Consider the following 20,935-nt stretch of genomic DNA (forward strand, 5'->3'; position numbering starts at 1 on the left):
CGCGGTGGACGCTCGAAGTCCTACGTTTAATTTCTAATCGTGCGTACTTTCATTTAGAGCTAAACAATTGTTCCGTGTCAAATCACGAAGCATCTTTATTTCAGTCAGACAGCCGCTAAATGGATTCAATTGCTCGAAATAATTAGAGGACCGTTTATTCAATAACTTTATGGTTTAGCGAGGTAATCAATTTTCGAATACTCCTACGTGGCGTGAAAGTTAGATGTTTGGGATAAAAGTTACTGTATTCAGTGGCAAAGCTCGTCTTTCATCTCAAATTCCCCGGAAACACGAACCCTTAATTACGTCGAGCATTAACTTTTTTGGCGTTATTCGTACTAACTACGTTGTAATAATTCGCGATCATTATGAAACTGCTTACAGTCAGCGAGATGATGCGTCTACTCTGAAGGATTGAGTAAGAAGAGGTATAAAGAGAAACTGATTTATCAATAAAATTAATTAAACATTAAAGGTAAAATTAGAGGTAAAATTGTCAATCATTGAGTTGCTCTAGAAATAAGTTTGAGGTACTCGGGTCACGTATTCCATTTCAATAGTATTTTATTAAATTACTAAAACCCCTTTCGGACAACCCTTTACATGCAATGTTGCGAAAGTAAAAATGTAGTTACCATCAGGTTACAAAACGGAAACTCAGCGAACCTCGCCCTTTCGCCTCGCTCTCCCTACTATATATGTCATGGTTACACGTACATACTTGAACTTGCGTCATTGTTCGTCGTGACGAATGAAAAATTGAAACAAATATTCGGATAAAATAAAAGCCTCGATCGGAGTGTCTGGATGTAAAAAACGTATCCGTGTCCCTTTGGGCCCGCAGTTTCGCGAAGACAATGCTGCACGGTATCAACCAAAAGCCGAGGAATATTGTGCAGCCGCAATGTCACGAAATTAAAGCCACCCCTGACAAAAAAAAAAAAAAAAAGAAGAAAGAATTGGGGGAGCATCCGACTGTCGAAAGGGCAAAAGCACCCCGTCTCGCATGGAGCCCTTCCGTCCGGGCATCGACCTATCCAGATGGTAAGAAGCAGATGCATCATCCCCTGGAACTTGGCCGGACGTTCGCCAGGGTTCGCCAGCCGTTGGTCCAGCCCAGCATCCCTTCGACGACGCTCACTCGTCCTGTCGGAGACCGCCGGAACTACGCACGAGGTCGCAGGCGATGCACCCTCTGCGCAGGGCGTCTGCAAACAATAGACGCGTGCGTGCTCCGCGCGAGGGTGTCCCGTCTGTGCGCGATAATTTCATTAAAGTACAAATGCACCGACTCCAGTGACGAGGAAAAATAAACGTTGACCAACGACCGCGAGCCGATGGAACAGTCTCAAATAAAAAACACCCGAGGAAACTGACGCTGGAACGACGAAACCCGCGACGAACGGCTGGGGAGCCCCCGGGGGGACGTATCGGTCGAGGAAAACGTAACATGGCTGTAATCGGCGTCGTCCACGCTCGTAAACAGTGATTTCTATACATCGGACGAAATCGGTGGCGAGACCCATCGATTCGGGAAAGAGTCACGCTGGATAATCACTGATAACTGTGCCGATTGCGTGGAGCTGGCTTATCAGGAGGGATGACACGTCACGCGGTGGTGCGCAAAAAATATTGCTGATCCTCGGTGCGCTCGGGGGGGGATCCTGCGCCGTGCATGACCGGCGACGGAAAGAAATTTGTCGGTAAGTGTTGCGGTTACTATTGATTATATTATGGTCGTCGATGGTGCCATTCGCTCTTCCGCGGCGTTGGTCACGCGTGAACGATGACGAACCGGCCACGGGACGCTTCTATGCTCATACGGGGTCGCTTATGTCGAAAGGGGCCGATTCGCAGTGACTGCGGGAGCGCGGAGGAATATATTTGAAATCTACGCACGGGAATCCTCGAGGAAATGAGATCCTACGACGGCGAGAGCAGCTCGACGGAGGACGACGACAGAAGAGAGGGACTCCCCGAGGCGCATCTTCAGCAAGGATCCTGGCAGCGCTCGGCATCGCATCCCACATGGGCCTGGGAGCATCGCGCCACTGTGTGTATCTGTAATTAAAGACACTAACATGATTAAAGTTACATTTTTGTCGTTAACAGAGAATCCAATTGTTATTATCGGTATGTCGAGTAAACCGGTCGTTTCGGCCTCGAGAACTTTAGTTGCTCGAACTGAAATGTTTCGTGACGCACGCCACGTGATGACGGGACACGTAACGGCTTAGAGGGGATGAAGCGGGAGTATGAAGAATTTTCATAAGGGTACATGGTTGTTTTTTGTATGACGAGAAGTTGATACTTTGTTGACGAGATCAATGAAAAGACGCGAAGAAAAATTAATTTGTACTCGTGGGAATAGGTCAACCAGAATTAAATTACCAACCTTCCACGAGCTTAACCCGATCATAATGAATGTAGAAACCCAAGTCTCGACCTGGTGGCCATTTCAATTTAGCTATATGCTCGAAGTTCAGTAGCCAACGAATGCTTATCGTTGTTCGTTTATCAGACTGCAAGTGTGTTTGACCACTGTCAGATGTAGAAATTCATTCTTTGCTTTCACATTCAATTAACTATGACACCAATTGCATCGACATTTGGTTTTACAACTATACGCATTCTTAAAAAGGCACAGAATTGATTTCTACATCTACCAATAAAACACCGTACCAAAGAAATGAAACGACTCTACCTAATTGTTATAATTATTTTGCTCCGTTCATATACGCAACGAACGTAATTGTCGTCCACAGCATCCTCTGCCACCGCAATCTGCGGCGTCGTTGGAGTCCATGTACTCGGTGCCAGGAGCGTCTCACCCTAGCGTTTCCGCTCCTCCAGCTGGCTACTCATCGGAGCTCCCTCAGAGTGCACCTGGTAGGAGGACTCCTCTGGGTGCCGTCGGTCTCGGTGGATTCTATTTTCAGCAGCAACCGCAACCGCACGCCTCTTCGAGTGCTTTGTCCGATGAGAACAGACCGGGCCACGAAAGGTACCAGGAAGTCTCCCCAATGAGTCCGCTTTAATCCTCCTCCGGAACCTGATGCTCGATTAAATGAGAAAGGATACGCAGGAAACGAAAGTTGGTCGCGAATTCACCTCGGGAAGCGACGTTCCGCTCGGTCACCGAACTTCGAACCGGTGCAGCAAATGCATCGGCGTGGCAGATAGTAATGCTCGTTGCAAATTTCTATATTGTTTTTCCAGGAGGATATTGCCAATGAATCGGGGAATTTTTCCAGGTAAAAATAAATTCAAGTAGATCAAGGTTGGTCTTGTCTTGAGAGGAAAAACCTCGCTTGTCCGTTGGTATTAGTAGCTCGTTTGTAAAAATATATTTGATACTATAACCTTGACAGGCTTCGTACAATGTTTTTATATCATGTGCGTCTTCGTGTAATGTTCGAGGAAGCAATTTTCCAAACATTTTTTTCTACTCTTTGCCAGTAACATGTGTCCATTGTATAGAATTTTTCTTTGTTTTATGAGAAGTCGGGCACAATTTTATTTGCAAAAATTCAAAGAACTTGCCAATTGAAAGATTGTAAACATCAACAACACTGTTTAAAATTTCTTGAAAAGATCCGACAATTCAATCTAAAGCAATATATATGTATACCTTGTCAAGACTCGATCAATTCTTAGTTTGCATTACTGTCGCATAGACGAACGTGCTGCACCTGTTCGAAGTGCACCCAGCTACAGGGTTGAAATTTTCTCAATTAACCGAGCTCCCATTGCGGATCATCCGGTTCTCCATCGGATGTACACCTCGAAACCACGCGAAATCGCAATGAAATGTTTTAAATCGCAGACCTAGTGCGTCCAGACTGAACTGCCCGCCAAAGTCGAAGAGCACGCGCCAAGGTAAAAGCATGCGACTGAACATAAACGCGAGAGAGCGCAGAAGGATGCACGACCTGAACGATGCCCTCGACGAGCTTCGATCTGTCATTCCCTACGCCCACAGTCCGTCCGTGAGAAAGCTGTCCAAGATAGCCACTCTTCTGCTGGCGAAGAACTATATTCTCATGCAAGGTAACGCGCAAAACGTGCTGAAAAGCACGCTTCCCGTGAGACCTTTCGACCTTGCTAGATTTCACCCGTTCTTACCCAATTACACGTTGACAAATTATACGCCTCGCGCAGGAAACGCTCTGGAGGAACTGAGACGAGTGATAGCGGTGCTTCAGTCGCCCCACGCTCACACCACCGCTCTGCCACCCACGCCTGTTTCCTACGATCTCCTACACGGATTTCCAGGCAAGTTGTTCCAAGGCGTCCAGGACATGCCTGGGCTTCCTGCCACCGATCCTCAGGGTGTCACCGCTGGAGGACCCCCGACTGACGGCGCTGTGACAAGTGGGGAGTCGAATTAAAGATTTCGCTAAGATGTAGAATCGAAAGGAGCAATCAATTGAGAGGAATAGGGTTGGAATTTTAGTAGAACGAAAGTGTTCGATTCGGAGCCACTGCCTCTGTACGTTGAGTACGGTTTTTATTGAATTTTAGCCCTGTTGGCTTCTTCTTCTGTTTGAAATGTACGGAGAAGGGATGAAGTATGGAATAACTTGTATGACAGGGGTGGCGGCCTTGAGTGGAGTATAGTAGAGACATCGAGAGTATCAAAGGATTCTTTACTGATCAGGGTGTCTCGTTAGGAACAGGCCAGCCTAGGATCGTCGCTATTTTAAGGGGTCAGAAGGATTGTTTGTGAAAGTAGACGATTTTTAAAATGGTCACGATGGAAATGGTTCTACTAGCTCTTTTTAACGAACTGTCCAGTTTCGAAAATATTCAACTTTCAAAGTAGCGTTAACCGTTTGGATACGTTTTAGCATCCAATTGAGAGAATACCTACGATCGGATGAGCAAACTGATTAACTCTTTGCGATAGCATGGACAAGGTATTTTCCAGAAACTTTGCATCGCCTCGTATTTTATTTAACCGACGACCAAATCGAGGCAACCTGTCCCGAATGGAACATCCTGTACAGCGTGGTGAAGGGAGAACGATAGAAAATATTACTTCGAACATCGACGATTTCTTTTTCACAGAGAGTACTTGGCTATAATGTAACACGTTTAATCTTCCAAGATCTAACGATCGACTTAACGTAAATCGCTAGACTAGTGCGACAATGTTTAGCTTGTAAGTTTCGAATGCTGCTCGTTGACGAACCACGAAAGTATTAGCGAAGTATTATTCCAATGGCGGGCGTCCTCTAACGAGTTCGATAAACATTAAGTCAATATTACGGTTGACGCTCCTAAGATGAAAGTTTTATGAAAGTATTAGAAATTAACGACGAAAGAAGTAATAAAAACTCAAGATCTACAATTACTAACACAGCAATAAGCGACAGCATATTTCTGTCTCTGGTGGAAGGATGCCGAATGACGAGAAAAAGCAATCGCTGTGAAGAAATCTAAAATAATCTCTTTCTTTTTTTGTTTAAAGATGAAATAAGCACTAACCGCCAGAGAGAGAAATAATGTAAAAGGATGAGGAATACAATTTCCAAATCCCGTCCGGTAACGAGATAGTCAATATAGCATGTGATACATGTCGAGATATTATATATAATATATTCTAGTCATACAGATCTTAAATATTCATATACATAATATATATATAGATTATATATATATATATTTAATAATTCGAATTGAGCCATCGATTGTATAACTTATTTATATACATAACACGTTTATTAAGAGTTTTACTACGATGTGCCGAGGATTTATCCGTCTTTTTCGTGAGAATAGGGCCTAAGGAAGGACGAGAGGTTTCATGTATCAATGATCGATTCAATTTATCGAACTTTGGTCTTGAAGTCATCGTCTTTCGCCAGGTATTGATATAACGTGGTAGGAATTATACAATGGCGCCGTTCAGTTGGCAAGCAATAACGACTATTAATATTTGTATGGAATTTCTAATTGCTGCGGTCGTTAAATAACAATAAAGCGTGCGGATAACTATTAACGACGAGAACAGACGAAAATGTTTGTTGTAGAGTGTAGATATCACTGTTTAGTGCTCGAATAAAATCTATTTAAGAAAGTTACGGATCGAACGGGTGCTCTGAGAGAAAATCTAAAACGAATGTATCGTACTTATTTATAACTCGTGGAATTATCAGTTTTCCTTTGTACAACGATCGGTAGTCTTTCAGGGCAATCGTACTATACAATTTTAATTCGTGATGACACATTGAAACGCGTCGGCTGATCGAATTTTCTTTTTGAATAGAACGATTACTTGCATTTGGTATCGGAAGTAAACCTTGTAGGCTTGAAAACAGGTATACAATCAATTTTCTCAGAATCTGCGAACAATGCAATTGGATTTGGAGAGTTTGAATAGTATTATTCCTCCGTAAATCCATAATAGGAAGAAATAATAATCTTTAGGAGTATAGTATTCAATTGTTAAATTAACTTGATCTGTTTCTCATCGTGAATTTACTCAAGAATAATACCATTCATATTTGGTAAAAAAACTGTTTGAAATTAAATGTAATCATCTTAACTTCTTGATGGCTTATTATTTAGTAATAAATAATAACTTTCCATCCAACAAGCTAATCTAATAAATTATATGCACGTTTTGAAGACTGCAAGCATCCGGCCTTTATCGATAGACGTATCACGCAAAAATTCCGATATCTACGCGATGAATTTGCTCATCGTCTAGTTCGAAGAAAGGCACAAGCTCGATGTTCAACCGACGACTTTGGGTTTAATCAGCCGCGAAGATATCGGTAGCGCGTGACTTATTTGACGAGAATTCATCGACCAGCTTTGAAATGTCGAGCAAATTCGATTTCGTATTACCGCCATGATTGGCCGAACAGGCGAAAAGAAACGGTCGATCGGTATCGTCGCCGACATTAATACTTCGTGCAAAGGGAACGTATTATAATTCAATTCGTAAAACGACGGAACTGTTTGTCCCTGAGCTTTCAAGTGTAATTATATATTACAAAAGAAAAAAAAAAAAGATAATTGTTATCCGACTTACAGGCCACGCGACCGATTGGTGGCGCCATCTCGACGACCGCGCGACGCAGTACCAATTCGATTGTACTCGAAGACACCATTAGAAGACGTGTTACTTTAACGTCGTGAAATGCGGAAGCATTTGCACAAATCTGCAGAAATGTAAACGAAGAATGTGCGAGTTGTAGCTAGTCCGAGGTTCGCGTTAACTCGATCAGTCTCGAGTTTCAAGTAACGAATTTCGTTCGAGTAAGAACGGTTCGACCAGTGGCGCCATCATGGCCGCCGCTCGACGGAGCATTCACTCGCTCGTCTTCCGTCCTGCTGGGAGGACCTCAACGCCGTGTGTGCCTGCTTCGACGGGGTTTACTGTGTGCGTGCCTCGTCGGTGGCTTCAAGATGGCCTGCAGGCTGCTGCTGTTGCGCGCCATGGTGTGATCGTTTGATTCCTCGGTGCTTGTGTGCCTCTCGCTAAACGTTTCGTGAAAGAGTTCGTCAGTGCCAGGACGACGACGTGCCTTGACCGGCTGGTAACTGGGGGCAAGTTGGAGATGTGACGATCGACTGGAAACCGGTAAGTCCGCAAAGTTGCACGATTTTCTACTCTACTTTGCGACGACCGCCGGATCGTATTTTCGTTGCTGACGCGTTCGTTCGCGAAGGAAAGATCGGTTGCGGTTAGGTGAGAAAACGCGGAGTAAAGGAGTAGGCCGTGACAAACGAGTAGACCTCCGAACGTAACGAACTTTCTTTTTCCTCGGCTTGTAAGAATCCGTCGATCGGGACGATAAAACGACTACCGCGAGCCACGGAATGTTTTAGGACGATTCTCGTTGATAGGTTATGATGTCATAGTCGTCAACAGCTCGCATAGTCTCTTTGTCTTCGTTGCACAGTCGCGACCATGTATCTTCGAATACGTTCATTGTTTAACCTTGTTTGTTCGTCCGCGAGGAAAATAATACGAAACGGGACGGTTAACCTTACCGAGAAAGAAACAATTAAATCGGTTTGCAACAACGTCGAAATTAAGCACAGCTTCGATGGCTGGCGTTTCTTCGTTGCAGTTTGGAGTAGAAGTTGTACGTCCGTACGTATCGGAGTAATATTTTCCGTGTCGTGAGTGGGAGAACTAACCTTACCTCTCGATTGGCCGTAAGACACACGGACGGTTCGCTATTGGTAGTCCTTTCTACATACCTGGCACGCAAGATACCTGCACTCCCGGTTATATCGAGCTTTGTAACTTTTGCCGTTCCGTTCCTCTTGCTTTTTAATTTATCGATCAATGGATTCTACGGAAACGTGCGTTACCCGTTCAAGCTTTCCATCGTGAAGGACGCTCCGCTCTTGCTCACTGCCAAAAATATCGATGCGGGAAATGCGTGTCGGAAGGACGATACGCGGTAGATTCGTTCGAATGAACGTAAACGTTATTCGGGATCATGGAAAGTTTTATTCGAACTAAAGATAACGAATAAGACCTTCGGAAATTGACTTCGTTACATAGGAATATATTTACTTGGCCATTGTGAAATATTTCGTTGTATAATTCGAATCATAATTTTGATTTCAGGGATGCACGAGTTTATTTTCTAATCTTATCTAAATTGAGAATTTATTCTCATCTCTGAGGTGTTACTATATCCCTCGATCACGAGAAAAGAATATACAAGGCACTCTTTTCAACTTGACGACGTAGAATGACCAGAAGGGGGGCTGGGGATGTAATTTTGCATAATATAATGTCGAATCACATTGTTAACACTTCTGCAATGTACATTCAGCTGAGAGCTATTTAATTAGAGTTCCAACATATAATACAAATGCTAAACATAAAGTTATCTCGGTATCGGCTACATCGGATCGTGTAGTTGTTTATTTTGTTATTTTAAAAAAAAAAGCTACGACACTTCGACAAATGAAAATTGTATCATATCGAAATATGTATGGTTGGTAACCGTAGCAGTCGAGCGAAATCTCGCGATTCGAGCAAAACAGACAGATATCTGTTACGACGAGCGACCAGTACGAATATTGCAGTCGCTGGTGCAGCAAACCATTGACCAGCCTGTATTTGACGTCAATTTAGATCGAAATACTTAGAAACGTTTCATTTACTATCTCGTGATCTTCGCTGGTGAATCGACTGTGAATCGTACAACACTCGTTCTCGGTAGTAACTGCACAGGAAACGGTATACCGCTGTCTGGTAAGGTAAATAACAAACTTTTTAGGCGTTCGTTTCGTACCGTGAACAGAAGTGGACAGAACTTTATTGGATCGATAGATAACGAATGAAGCAATTTAGTTTCGATGTATCTTCTATTGTACAGTTATCGTAGCAACCTTTACTCGTTCAACTCGAAATAGAATTTTATTTTATTGTTAATTATTAATCGTTCGTCTTCCATTCGTCCTCTTTCGACTATCGACAAGAGTATCGTGCTTCGTAAGACCGTCATACATCTCATACAAGAAAAGAATTACAAATTTAGAGTTTCCATTTTACGACACTTTGTAAAACAACGCGCCAAAGTCTTGAGAGAAATCGCTGATGACGCGTTTGTTGCGAGCTTATCTCGGGTATACGTGTACTTCGGACAATCGGTTAGGAATCACGTGTAATTTACGATAAAAAACACCTTAAGTGCAATTGGTTAGACGCACGTGTATATCGGAATAATTACAGCGTGCCTTAAGCGAACACGTGACGAGCATACTCGCGCATTAATTTTGACGAATGCGCAATGTCGAGCTTCGAGAAATTCCACAAGTATCGGTTGCAAGATTAATTTTAATTTCCGTCGCAGAACATGTATGATATACTGCACGGACCGAAAAATTGTTCTAAAATCGTGGCCAGGTCAAAGGTCAGCTTTCGATTCCCTTATCGAGCCTTTGTTCTCGCGCAAAGGGCGATAGTGCAGGCGCGAATCTGAGTTTCGAAGACGGAATTTAAAAAAATATTGCGACTCGACGAGTAAAGGTTGCGTTCTGGGTCGTAACATTGTTGTCTTATCAACCGCAGAAACCGGAATTAATGTCTCTCGGGCGACGAGACGCTTCGTTATCGATATCATGGCGCCGAAAAATATATACGTTACAAAAGCGATAATTTTCTTCGAAAAAATTTGTTGCGTTTCTCCTTGGCGTGATTCGTCATTGGGTAAATCACGTGCTCGAGTAACTTTAGTATTCGTCAATTGATAGTTGTAAGAATCTGATTTCGATTCGTTAGAGAGACTAATCGCGCTGTTAATAGTTTTTTCAAAGCACATACAACAAGCGATGCAACGCTTTCGAGTGTTAATTTTACATTCATGCGTCGCTATGCCTAGTAGAAAATTTCAAGACATCCTCGTGGAAGAACTGTTTCTCAAGAGCTAGACAACAAACGAACTTCGTGTTTCGCACAACCTATCCTTTTTAATGTCGAAAAGATCAGCGCACACATGCTGCTTGCTATAGTTCCTCGTCAGGCAGATATCGGAATGCACGTTTCACGCGCGATTAGAGTGGGCACGGAATTCGCGTGAATCCCGTTACGAAATCGGATAAGAAACCCGAGGAGAGGCTAAAAAGAGGATACGCAGTAATGGCAGCCAGATGTGTTGTTATCATACAGAGATATCGTGTTCATTCTTTGGCGGGCGCACCTGCGAATACGGTCGCTCGCTGGAAAACTTTCTAATACCGTTTCCAATGTTTTTAATTCGATCATCCCCCGAGCATTCGACCGGTGAACATCTAGTTGCGATTATTTGTTTTTCGATCGAACATAGAGGGACTATAATCGATTCTATTTGAAACGAAAGTACTCTTCATCGCAATTAAACCTGAAAGATGCGGTACAACTTTGCAGATTACTGTAAAATTGCAGTAAAAGTTACTAATTACGAAAGTTTAGAAAGAAGTTCGAAACGGACGAGTAGAAAACAACGAAATCCCGGAGTTCCTTTCGAGAAGAGGAGCTCGTTGCTAGAGAATAAACAGGCTAAACCGGAGTTTGTCGATTTCGCGACGTCGTTCTGCCGTTTTCCCTCTCCCTCGGCACTTTTGAATTTATTATTTTTCATTAACGAACAGCCAGAGAACCGACGGACGGGCGAGAGCGTCGCGTGAAAAATGGTAAAACGAGAGAGCGGTCGAGAGAGGGAGGAAATAGGCTGCCGTTGGGGGGATAGAGGCGAGGGAGAGAGACGAAAACAAAGCGAACGCAGCCGCCGGGGCAACAATGGCGCATCGACCCGCCAAAACACGCGCCGATGCGCAGAAACGCGCGCGCGTCGTGTCTCGTCTCGGTCGCGGAGCGTTTTAACCAATCTCCTGAAACCCTCGTCCGACGTTTATTATGCCAGACCGATCGATTTCTCGACGAAGGATGTAGATCGCGGTGGATCCGTTGCGTTGCTCTCCGCGGAAGCGACTGGAAAACAGAAAACAGTCTGCTTGCTTGATGCGCAAAAGCATGCGCTCGTGGGGAGAAACTTATATCGAGGCTTTATATCGAGGTGGTAGCCTGTTCTTCATCGGAGGTTAGGAACTGTTCAGCTGTTAACAGAGCAAGAAAATATTTAACTGTATGAAATCCATGAAATTGAGATACATTACATACATTACAGAGATACATTCACTCGTTATTAAGAAATGATAAGCCAAACTATTCAATGACCATCGTCCAATGATGTTTTTCTATGGAGATGGTAGCTGCCCCTGCATTAAATGTTGGTGGTTAAGAACTGTTTGCTGTTAATAGAGTAAACCAATAATTGCTTGTACGAAGTAAACGAAACAATCGATACAGAAATACATTCGCACATTAACAAGTACCGATAAATCAAACTATTCGATTACCGTCGTGCAACGAAGCCTCGTCAGTTTAGAAGAAACATGTTCTGGGCAGCGTGGGACCAGCCACCTATAACGTGTTATTTGATACTTCGGCATACCAAACGTACGGATTCGGACCGCGTCCTCGCAGCCCAACAAATTTTTCCCAGCGTCCAAACGCTATCATGACGAACATCAATTGGCGAATATCAACTCGAGTCAGAAAATGCCAGTGCAGAGAAGTCGGAAGAGTGGAAGACTCCATTGTGGGTTGACTACGTCCTGCGGTGGTTAATTTCAATCCGATACGCGGCCTCTTTCAGAAATTGCTGCGGGTATCCTGGAGGACCCTTCGTCCCAGTTCGTTCCAGTGCACGAGGCAGGACTGAGAAGTATGGTCCAGGATGGATGAAGATCAGGTGCCCGTGGTTGCCAGGGCAACCAGCATTGATCCCTCCCCTCTTGTTCTACCGTCCTTTTCGCCTCTCCTCCTCCACACATTATTGGTCTCTCCTCTCCTCCTCCTCCACCCCCCCTCTCTCTCTCTCGTCACACAGCTACAAACACGTACACGGATTCAGAAATGGCAAGAGGAGGAGGAGGATCTTCGTAAATATAAATATTGGTGAAGGTAACCATAGGATGGCACTCGGAGGTGTTTAGAGATACTATCGATATCCCGACGTCAGAAATTGATTTTCTGGTAACTGTGGAATGGCGATCGGTTTGGGACTTCTTGACAAACTGGTCGCGTCGATACGTATCGTTTACGTCGAGTTTCATATCTGTTTACAACTTCTAATAAAAGACGCAACCATGTTATTCGATGCTGATTGGACCCACCGATAAAAACGCTCAATTATCAACAATGGCTTCATACGCGATGGATTAATAAATTAGTTCGTTTCTCCTCCATTTAATTACAAAGCTGCACTTACACTTACGATAAATATCCTTTAACCGCAGTATTATCTTCGATACGTGTTCAAAGGGCCTAAGGGCTGGGGCAGACCCAACACGAAGGTGATGGGTTCGTAAAACGACGAACGGGCACCTAATAACTGTTTATTGGTACCAGTTACCACTGGCAAGGCTTCTTATTCTGACGAACCCTCTCCGACCGAAAACGAAAATAGAGAAACTAGACTTTTTGAGGCACGTACTTGAACCCTTTGGAGTACTTCGAACTCCAGTCGCACCGGAGTTGCAAGAAGCGTATCCATATTTCTCTTGTGATTTATGTTACTGACGAAGCTTAAACATCGATATCAGAGGACGAACCCGAACTTTAACCTCGGTAATTAAACAAAACGACTCGAAGACGTCGCCTTCCTTAATGGACCGAAACTCCGCTGATCAAGAAAAGGGTTAAGATGTCCGTCGAACTGGCAAACATCTTTCTTCCGACTCGGTCTCCTGCATAACATCTACCCGCCCGAACCTCTTCTTTTCATACCCGTTGGTGGAATCTTGCTTCTCGTTAGCCGTTAACCGAGGAATCCCAAGCGTCGATCGCTCGTCATCCGATTCCGAGCTGCGAAGAAGAGGGTCGTAGAGGGTGCAACGAGGCGGAAAGACCGATGAAAGACGCGGGTAGCGGAAGAGCGTGCGAACGCTTGGAAAAAGAGGAACGAGGCGCATTTAGCGGAAGGTGGTGTTTGTCGAGAGACACACGCTGCGAAATCGAAGAAAGGGGTGGTTTTTGGTTAGGCGGAGGGAGAGGCGAAAGTAGAATGCGGTCTCTTAACAGAGCGTTGCCAGGCAACCGATATTGTTCCCATTGTTGCGGCCACCGGCGTAAATATTTGAGGCGAGCCGGTGGTTGCCCACTGAAACTCCTTCGGTTTCCTTTTCTTCCCCATTTCCCTGGTCGCGGAGATGCCGAAAGTTACGAGGGTGCATCGCGGTGGTCCAGGAAATTACTGCGACGGTCTCGTGGTCGCGTTATGGTCATCGACGATTGGGGTGGACGATGGACCCTCGCTGTAGGGGTTTCCTCCTTGGATCGGTGTCCAGCATTAATCAACGCATTTTCTATCGATTGAATCTTGTCAGTGCGTCAAGGATCGAATTAAAAATGGAGAAGACGAAAAATGTGAATATTATCTCGAATCATCAGTATTTCCAACCAGTAATCGATTGTAAGTTGCAATTGAATTCTACTGTAATTCACATTTATATTCTAATTTCTATTCCAATTGCATTCGGTTGCAATTGAAAATTGAATTGCCATCCCTTCTATAATCTTGCTTCTTTTAAATTGCTTTGTTCAGCATCTCTAAGCAATTGCGTCGATCTCGTAATCGGTCCAAACCTCGAAAATCAACCCTGACCGTAATCGTTGTCTTCGGAACGAGTCTCTCAACCTGCAAACTTTTCCCAAGAACTGCTAATTTGTATCTTTCAATAGCGAAAGATTGCGAGAAAAGCGAGATAATGGTTCTCACCTCTTCGACCTCTGATTCACGTGTTAACAGCGAACGATTCCGTAGGAGAAACGCAGAGTTTGTTTACCGTCGTTTGCTCCTCGAGTCCCTTCGGGGTGTAAACGGAGGCTGAGCGGTGCTGACCTCGCGGTCAGGGGTTAACCTTTCCGCGGTTGGGGCGGATTAGGGTAGGTTAGGGTCACGGACCGCGGGATTACCATGAGCAAGAGGGCTCCAGTGGCCGGCGACACGAGTCCTACTGATCCTCTCGCGACTCCAACAAGGATCGACAGGGTGGAGCCGTGGATTTGCGAAACGACCACATCTGGCTTTTATTGCGCGGTAGCCTTTAATCGTGGCACTTGGCTCCGGGACGGTTCAAGGTTAGCTCGTAAAACGGTACTTTGTTGCCGAATGACCTCTCGCGGTATGCGCCGTGTCAGTGACACGAGACGATCCATTTTCCTCTCGCATACCGGATTTTCTCACGCTATTCCAACTGCTCGCGACGTCTACCTTTCGATGTCCCGTATTTTTTACAAGCTGTGGCTAATAGTTGCTTCCGTTCAATTATTTCTTCAGTTTCTTACTGCTTTCTTAAACCATTAATAATTGTATTAAAAGCGAAGAACACCAGGAACGTATACATCACGTTGAATGAATATTTCTAATCAGTATTTCTAATTTATCGCTGGAACATACTACTCTCAAATAATGGGAGGTAAAAACAAACTTCAAATCATTTTTTCTCCCCTTGGTACACCTTTCATTAATCACACGTACTGTATTAAAAGTACATAAATGAAATTTTGTGTATTTAACACGTTGACCGTCAGATTAATTCTCTAGAAAATTTCTACTTCGATTAAATTTTATTTGCACACTATTGGAAACAACATAATCAAACGTGTATTGTGGTATTTATATTTGTGACTAAATTGGAATTGAAGGATTTCATTGAAATTCATCTTTGACACTCAAGGTGTTCGAAGGCTCAAAAAACCATATGTTTACTAATTTTTTGTCTAATATATAGAGCAAAAAGCAATTTGCCTGGTTCATCGCAATTTTCGGATCGTAATCGAGGACTTATTAGCGCGATCCACAAGTGGAAACGTTCGTTCTTCGAATAGATCGGATTTCACCGCTCCCGATGGTCTCATTGCGGGGGTGGCGATAGGGATGAGAGAGGAGCGAAGTTGGGCGCGGAGATTAACCGCGATTCAACGACAAAAGTTTGGAATTAGGAATGGTCAGTTACACGGGAAATCGAGCCCTCCCACCCTCCCGTTCGTTCGAGTCTCGCCACGCGTGGCGACGTCTGCCACTGGGACGCTATCGACGCGCGGCGTCGGGACGCCTCGTGAGCCCTCGGTCGGCGATCCGTCTTGCCCGTCTGGCACCTTTCCACTAAAGTCGGATGATAGGATTTCAGCTCGGACGACGATAATCTTCGTGATTGACCCCGAAGGTTACATTTCGGAGTGTATCTCTGGGACAATAGCACAACGAGTTCACGAGCTAAATATTGAAAGCAAGTTTTGATTTTGTTACGCATAGAATCCAGCTATGTTAGGTGGCAAATAATCGGAGAGTCGCAAACAAGCGCGAAGAAGATAAAAATATCGATTATCAAAGAAACCAGCTGCGGGTGCGACTACCTCAGGCTCTTGCTTGGAAATTACGCTTGCGTTACATCTCCTAAGCTATGTCTCGTATCTCCATAAAACTTCAAGGTCTCTGTTCGGCATCTCGAGTCCTGTCGCTATGCAACGCCTCGTTTACCAGCCGAACTTTCACCCAGGAATCCTTCGACGAAAATGTTGATTAAGCGTCGATCTAGCCGCGCGATTCGAAGTAAACTCGTTATCGGTGACGCGGATCTCGCGCGGCATCGTTACACAGAGGCGATAAATCGCGGATCGAAATTAAGGGGAAGTCTAGGCGAGCGCGAGCAACCGCTGTGGAAAACGTCCCGCGCACGATGAAGCGTAATGGTCTCGCTCGTAAACAGAAACCAGAGCCAAAACAAACGGCGTTGTAGCACTCGACGTAAAACAGAAGACGTACACCGTCTCCGTTAGCATCCTTCGCGTTAAATTCATTGCCGCTCGTAACATTCGAATTCATGAAGCGAAACGCGATAACGGATTTCCATATAGAATGGCGACGCGTTCGAGCGCCGCGCGAAGGACGCCGACGAAACGAAGGGTGGAAAACAGGAATGGATCTATACTCTTGCCACCGGCGGTGCGCGATCCGAAACTTTGTTCGGCTGAGAACCCACCAAGACCCACCATTTTTATCGTACGCGTGTACTACGGAACCTCGATAAACCCAGATGGTTTTAATCGTAAATATACAAAAATCTACCAGCGAGACCCTTCGATAATAAATTTACACGGCGAGAATGATAGAATCAACAGCATGCACGGTTTCGAGTAAATCTGTAATCTGGAGGTTAGCGATCATTCTCTTGTTGGTTCGGTGCAATAATCGAGGTTCTACCTCCCGCGTCAGTAATAGATGAATCGTTTATACATTTAGCACTAATTTAGAGCAGCAAAAAAGACAATACTCATTTTCAGAATGATTTTTCAGAATTTACAGAATTTTAGAATGGCGAGATACTCGCATGCGGTCCTGTTACAAAGACCCAGTGGTAGAGATTAATATCGATTCAGCCGAGAGCTTTTACCGTTAATTTCAATTCCGTTGGGCAACACAGGACGCTCCGAGGTCCGTCGTTCTTCGCGATTTCGAATCGTATCGTCCAAGGTCTGCAGCGAGGTTTCACCTGACGGTTCCCGAAGGTCGATGCACCGGGTCGCCGTCGAGACGGTAGGGTCGCTCGGGAACTGTCTTCCATTTCGTCCCCGTTGCCTCTAAAATTGATGCCGTTTCGACACCGTTCCATCTAACAATGGCCGTTGTGAAACGGCTCTCGGTGCACGGCCAGCCAGCCAGCAATCTCAGGATGATTTCGCAATCGCCAAGGCGACTGGTGCGTTCTACCACGGAATAGTTTTACGGAGACGAAACTCTTGGTGGAACCTTCGATATTCGTGTAACTGTCAATTAGGGCCCAGATGTGCGCAAATTAGCTGGATTAATTTACTGGAATCCACTGTAGGGTTGTAGAGTTGCATTGCTCAGCATACGAAAGTTTAAATAATTAATATATTATAAAATTATTTCGTATGCATTATATCATTAACTACCGAGGTTTCAATCGCGTGGAATACTATTCTTATTCTATACCAAAAATTTACCCAATGTTTCGAACTAAAAAACTTTTCTAACTAAACTGTCTTTATAATTAAAGAACAGGAAATCAGTTATAAAGGAAATTGAAAGGAGTTGCAATTCCTTTTCACCTCTTCAGAGGTTGAATTTTTTAAAATGCCGAAACAGGTGTTTGATTAATTATATCAAAGAACATCGAGAGTATTTATACAAGTATGTACGAATTATCACTTATATTCGTAACGTATAAAATTGTTACTTAATTTACAAAAGTAACGTGTATATAAGAAAATTGCCAGAGTCTCATCCGCGTGAGAGAATGGCTCTACTCCCATTCCCTTAAAGTGGTCACCGAGCTTAGGATATACTTTCACGTCCGAGAAAAACACGGTCGCCAGTCTCTCTCTCGATTGCTGATAATTTCGTTTTGGTTCCCAGAACAACGAACGTCGATTGCGCAAAGAATCGAAGTCGCTGGTAGGCGGTTCGATATGTCGTAAAAAAGAAAAAAAAAGAACTCTTTCGTCGAGATTCCAGTCGTCGTCGCTAATTGAGGATCGTTAATCTTGCCTGCAGGAGGAAACGAGACCTCGCGCGTTTGTTGGATTCCAAACAAGAAACCCAGGGCGTAGATGTGTCGACGATGCAGTATGTTTCAGCGACAGTTTGCAAATAAGGCGCGAGTCGAGCTAAGCACTCGTTGAAATTTAATCTTGATCTTTTCTTAACGCATCGACAATTGGATTAATACTCGTGAAAATTTCTAAGAAGGTAGAACTTTGTTTCGGGGCGAGTGGAAGTAGATACTTATTGGTAGTATTTCTAGATTTAATTTTCCTAACGCTTCGCCTACAAAATTATTACCGCAAAAATTCCGATAGCAACTGTCAGATTTGGCGGACAAAATATTTTGTCTTCAATGGTCCTGTGACCATTTCGTAACGTAGATTTCTTATTTCTGTTAGGAACAGCGAAAAAGTCGTTGCTTACGCTGTTGCGTAATAAAATATCAAAGAAAAATTCGGTTAGGCATTGTTCAGTTATTCTGGAAGCATCAGCGGCTGTAAGATCTTGTATTCAACGTTACTTCGTTATCGTGTAAAGTTCCACAAATATTAACCAAAACATGGAGAATCAGATTCTCTAAAGGGGTGTTCTCACCCCCTGAAAACATTTTTCACACAGATTGCCTTTTTCTAAGCACCTAATTTTCACAAAACCGTACATTAATTCTTCGACTCACTTCTCAAACCAATTGAAAATCTTGAAAATCTTGAAAATCTTGAAAATCCTCCATCGAGCCAGTAAGTGCGAGACGTTTTGGAGTCGAAGAGGCACTCCGGTTAACGTCGACCAGGTCATCCGACACGTTTTCCCGACTTCGTCCACGGAATGCGTGAAAAGGCGGTCGCGAGGCCGGAAAGGCGGCTCGAGGGAGGAAAAAGGAGTCATGGGAAAGTCGAGGGATCGAAGTTTTGCTGGAGGCTCGCGAAGGACAAGTTATCGCGAGTTCTTTCGTCGTCGGTGCTAACCTCAAACAAAAGTGGGTCAGGCCCGTTCTCTTTGATATCTCCCAGGTTTCCGTGGCGCGTTGGATTGTCTCTTCACCCCCCGTCCACCTCTGCGAATCGCGATCGTCGATGACGCCAGAGCGACGCGTAACGAAACCGTGGACTTTAATTGCGTTTTTCTTTCGCCGACGGGGGTCGTCCACCGCTCGGGCGCCGAGCGTCGCGGCGGGAAAGTTACGGTGAATCCACTTGTGGCGTTTTATTGCGCAGAGATTACTTTCTCAACTCCATCTGCAGTAAATTCGGCGCTATTGCGGCTGTTTTACCAGAGACCTTACTTTTCTTGCGGGAATTCGCGTTATTCTGGTATCGATAACGCAGGCGTCCTCCATTTTGGCTCGGTACATTCGTTGTTTTTGGGATCGTCGACTGAGAACCGTGACTTAGCGTTGGACTCCTCGACGAACATGCTTTTTGAATTATCCTATATATTTCAAGATAAAAGTTCAAAACGACGAACTTTATTTTTCGCAACTGGAATTTTTCATTAAATAATCCGTAAAAATTTGGTAATATATACCTCCTCATCCAAAGTGTACCAGATTTTTTCCTAAAGTTTTCATGTAACGGAGAAATCGTTCGAAAACTTCATTTTATATATTTTGACCTTTACTATTCACGTATAGTTGCATACATTTCGTCAGTCTCTCCAGTCCGAGTGCTAGATTTCTTTATCTCCGAAAATGATAATTGTCTTGTACATACAAATAGCACGTACCATCTCTGAAAAGATTCGAAGGTCTTATTACTATGTCGCAACCGATTAGCTGGCTACTACTCGCTACGAAGGATCGTTCGTCGCGAATAATACCGATCACCAGGTCTCGCCACGGTATTTTCGCTGCTTGTCATCCGTATGGCGTGTTCCTATGACCACGTGACGTCAGACGCGACGTTATTCTGGTCCACGGGAACGATCGTCCCTCTGGCCTCTTATCGAAGCGAATCGTCGCGATCGTTCGACGCACGCGGATCGATCGATCGAGTGCTGCTGATTCGTAGCAAATTCGAACAGTGCTCTGTATTTTTGACGCAACCTACAGGGTGGCGATGAGAAAATCCATCCAAGAGTCACGATGCTTGCAGGGTGGTTCTTTGAAGCTGGAAATGGAGCTCTCTTTTCTTATACATAGACTGACGCGTTGTTTATTTATGGATGGCGGTAATGATTCTGTTAGTGACGTCGTTCGGGTGCAGGAACTTCTCTCATACACGGTCCGTTTTACTTTTATAAATGACGTTAAAGGTTAATTGCGTCATTCAGGTTCTTAGGACGGTACATTTCTTCGGTTAGGTCACGGCATTCGAGTATGATTCCACGCAAACATTCAGCGACTGAACGCGAGGTTTCTGTACACAAACTTTTGTTATACTTTGTTCGAGTTAATTGGCGAAAGAAAGGTACTGCGAGAGTAAGACTGGGAATTAACTTTCTTTTTGTTCATCAGTGGTGTGCAGGATTTACTGCGGTAGATAAATTGTGTTGCGTCGAAAATAAAGAAAATAAGATACAAGTAAACATCAAAACTGTATTGCTTAAGGAATTAGGAAAACATCTAAAAATTACAAATTAGTTCTATTCTCTATGCCATGCAGCATTAGTCTTCTCTATACTTCGATTTATCATAACCAGAGAGGAACCCATATTTGTTACAATTAACATTACTTTTCTTTTCTTGATCAACGAAAATTTATTCGATTTAAATCTAAGAAAATTTGTGAAAATCACTCGTGACTCCAGAGGCACAGCTCGAATCGTCCTAGTGTTAAATGTTCTTAATCATTCCCGACACTTATTGATCCAGCGAATCGCAGCAGTCTAAATTTCCCTCGCTTCGTTCC

At 44.1% G+C, this 20,935-nt stretch overlaps 1 protein-coding gene across 1 annotated transcript; it reads left to right on the top strand.

The window, feature by feature from the left end:
• Positions 1–523: 523 nt before the first annotated feature.
• LOC128878349 (class E basic helix-loop-helix protein 23) lies at positions 524–8,772 on the top strand. Its single transcript, XM_054126482.1, has 6 exons — positions 524–1,703; positions 1,844–2,053; positions 2,766–3,004; positions 3,827–4,050; positions 4,162–7,591; positions 8,594–8,772. Exons 2-5 carry the CDS (start codon positions 1,916–1,918, stop codon positions 4,389–4,391), a joined length of 831 nt encoding a protein of 276 aa, XP_053982457.1. The 5' UTR covers positions 524–1,703; positions 1,844–1,915; the 3' UTR covers positions 4,392–7,591; positions 8,594–8,772.
• Positions 8,773–20,935: the final 12,163 nt, after the last annotated feature.

Source organism: Hylaeus volcanicus, chromosome 6 (genome assembly GCF_026283585.1).
Source record: "Hylaeus volcanicus isolate JK05 chromosome 6, UHH_iyHylVolc1.0_haploid, whole genome shotgun sequence".
Taxonomy (NCBI): domain Eukaryota; kingdom Metazoa; phylum Arthropoda; class Insecta; order Hymenoptera; family Colletidae; genus Hylaeus; species Hylaeus volcanicus.

What these genes read in the sequence shown, in the direction of transcription:
- LOC128878349 (XM_054126482.1), top strand. Translation starts at nt 1,916, where the DNA reads ATGAGATCCTACGACGGCGAGAGCAGCTCGACGGAGGACGACGACAGA. An exon ending in AACAGACCGGGCCACGAAAG is followed by an intron (nt 3,005 to 3,826) that starts GTACCAGGAAGT and finishes TTTAAATCGCAG; the next exon opens with ACCTAGTGCGTCCAGACTGA. An exon ending in GAACTATATTCTCATGCAAG is followed by an intron (nt 4,051 to 4,161) that starts GTAACGCGCAAA and finishes CGCCTCGCGCAG; the next exon opens with GAAACGCTCTGGAGGAACTG.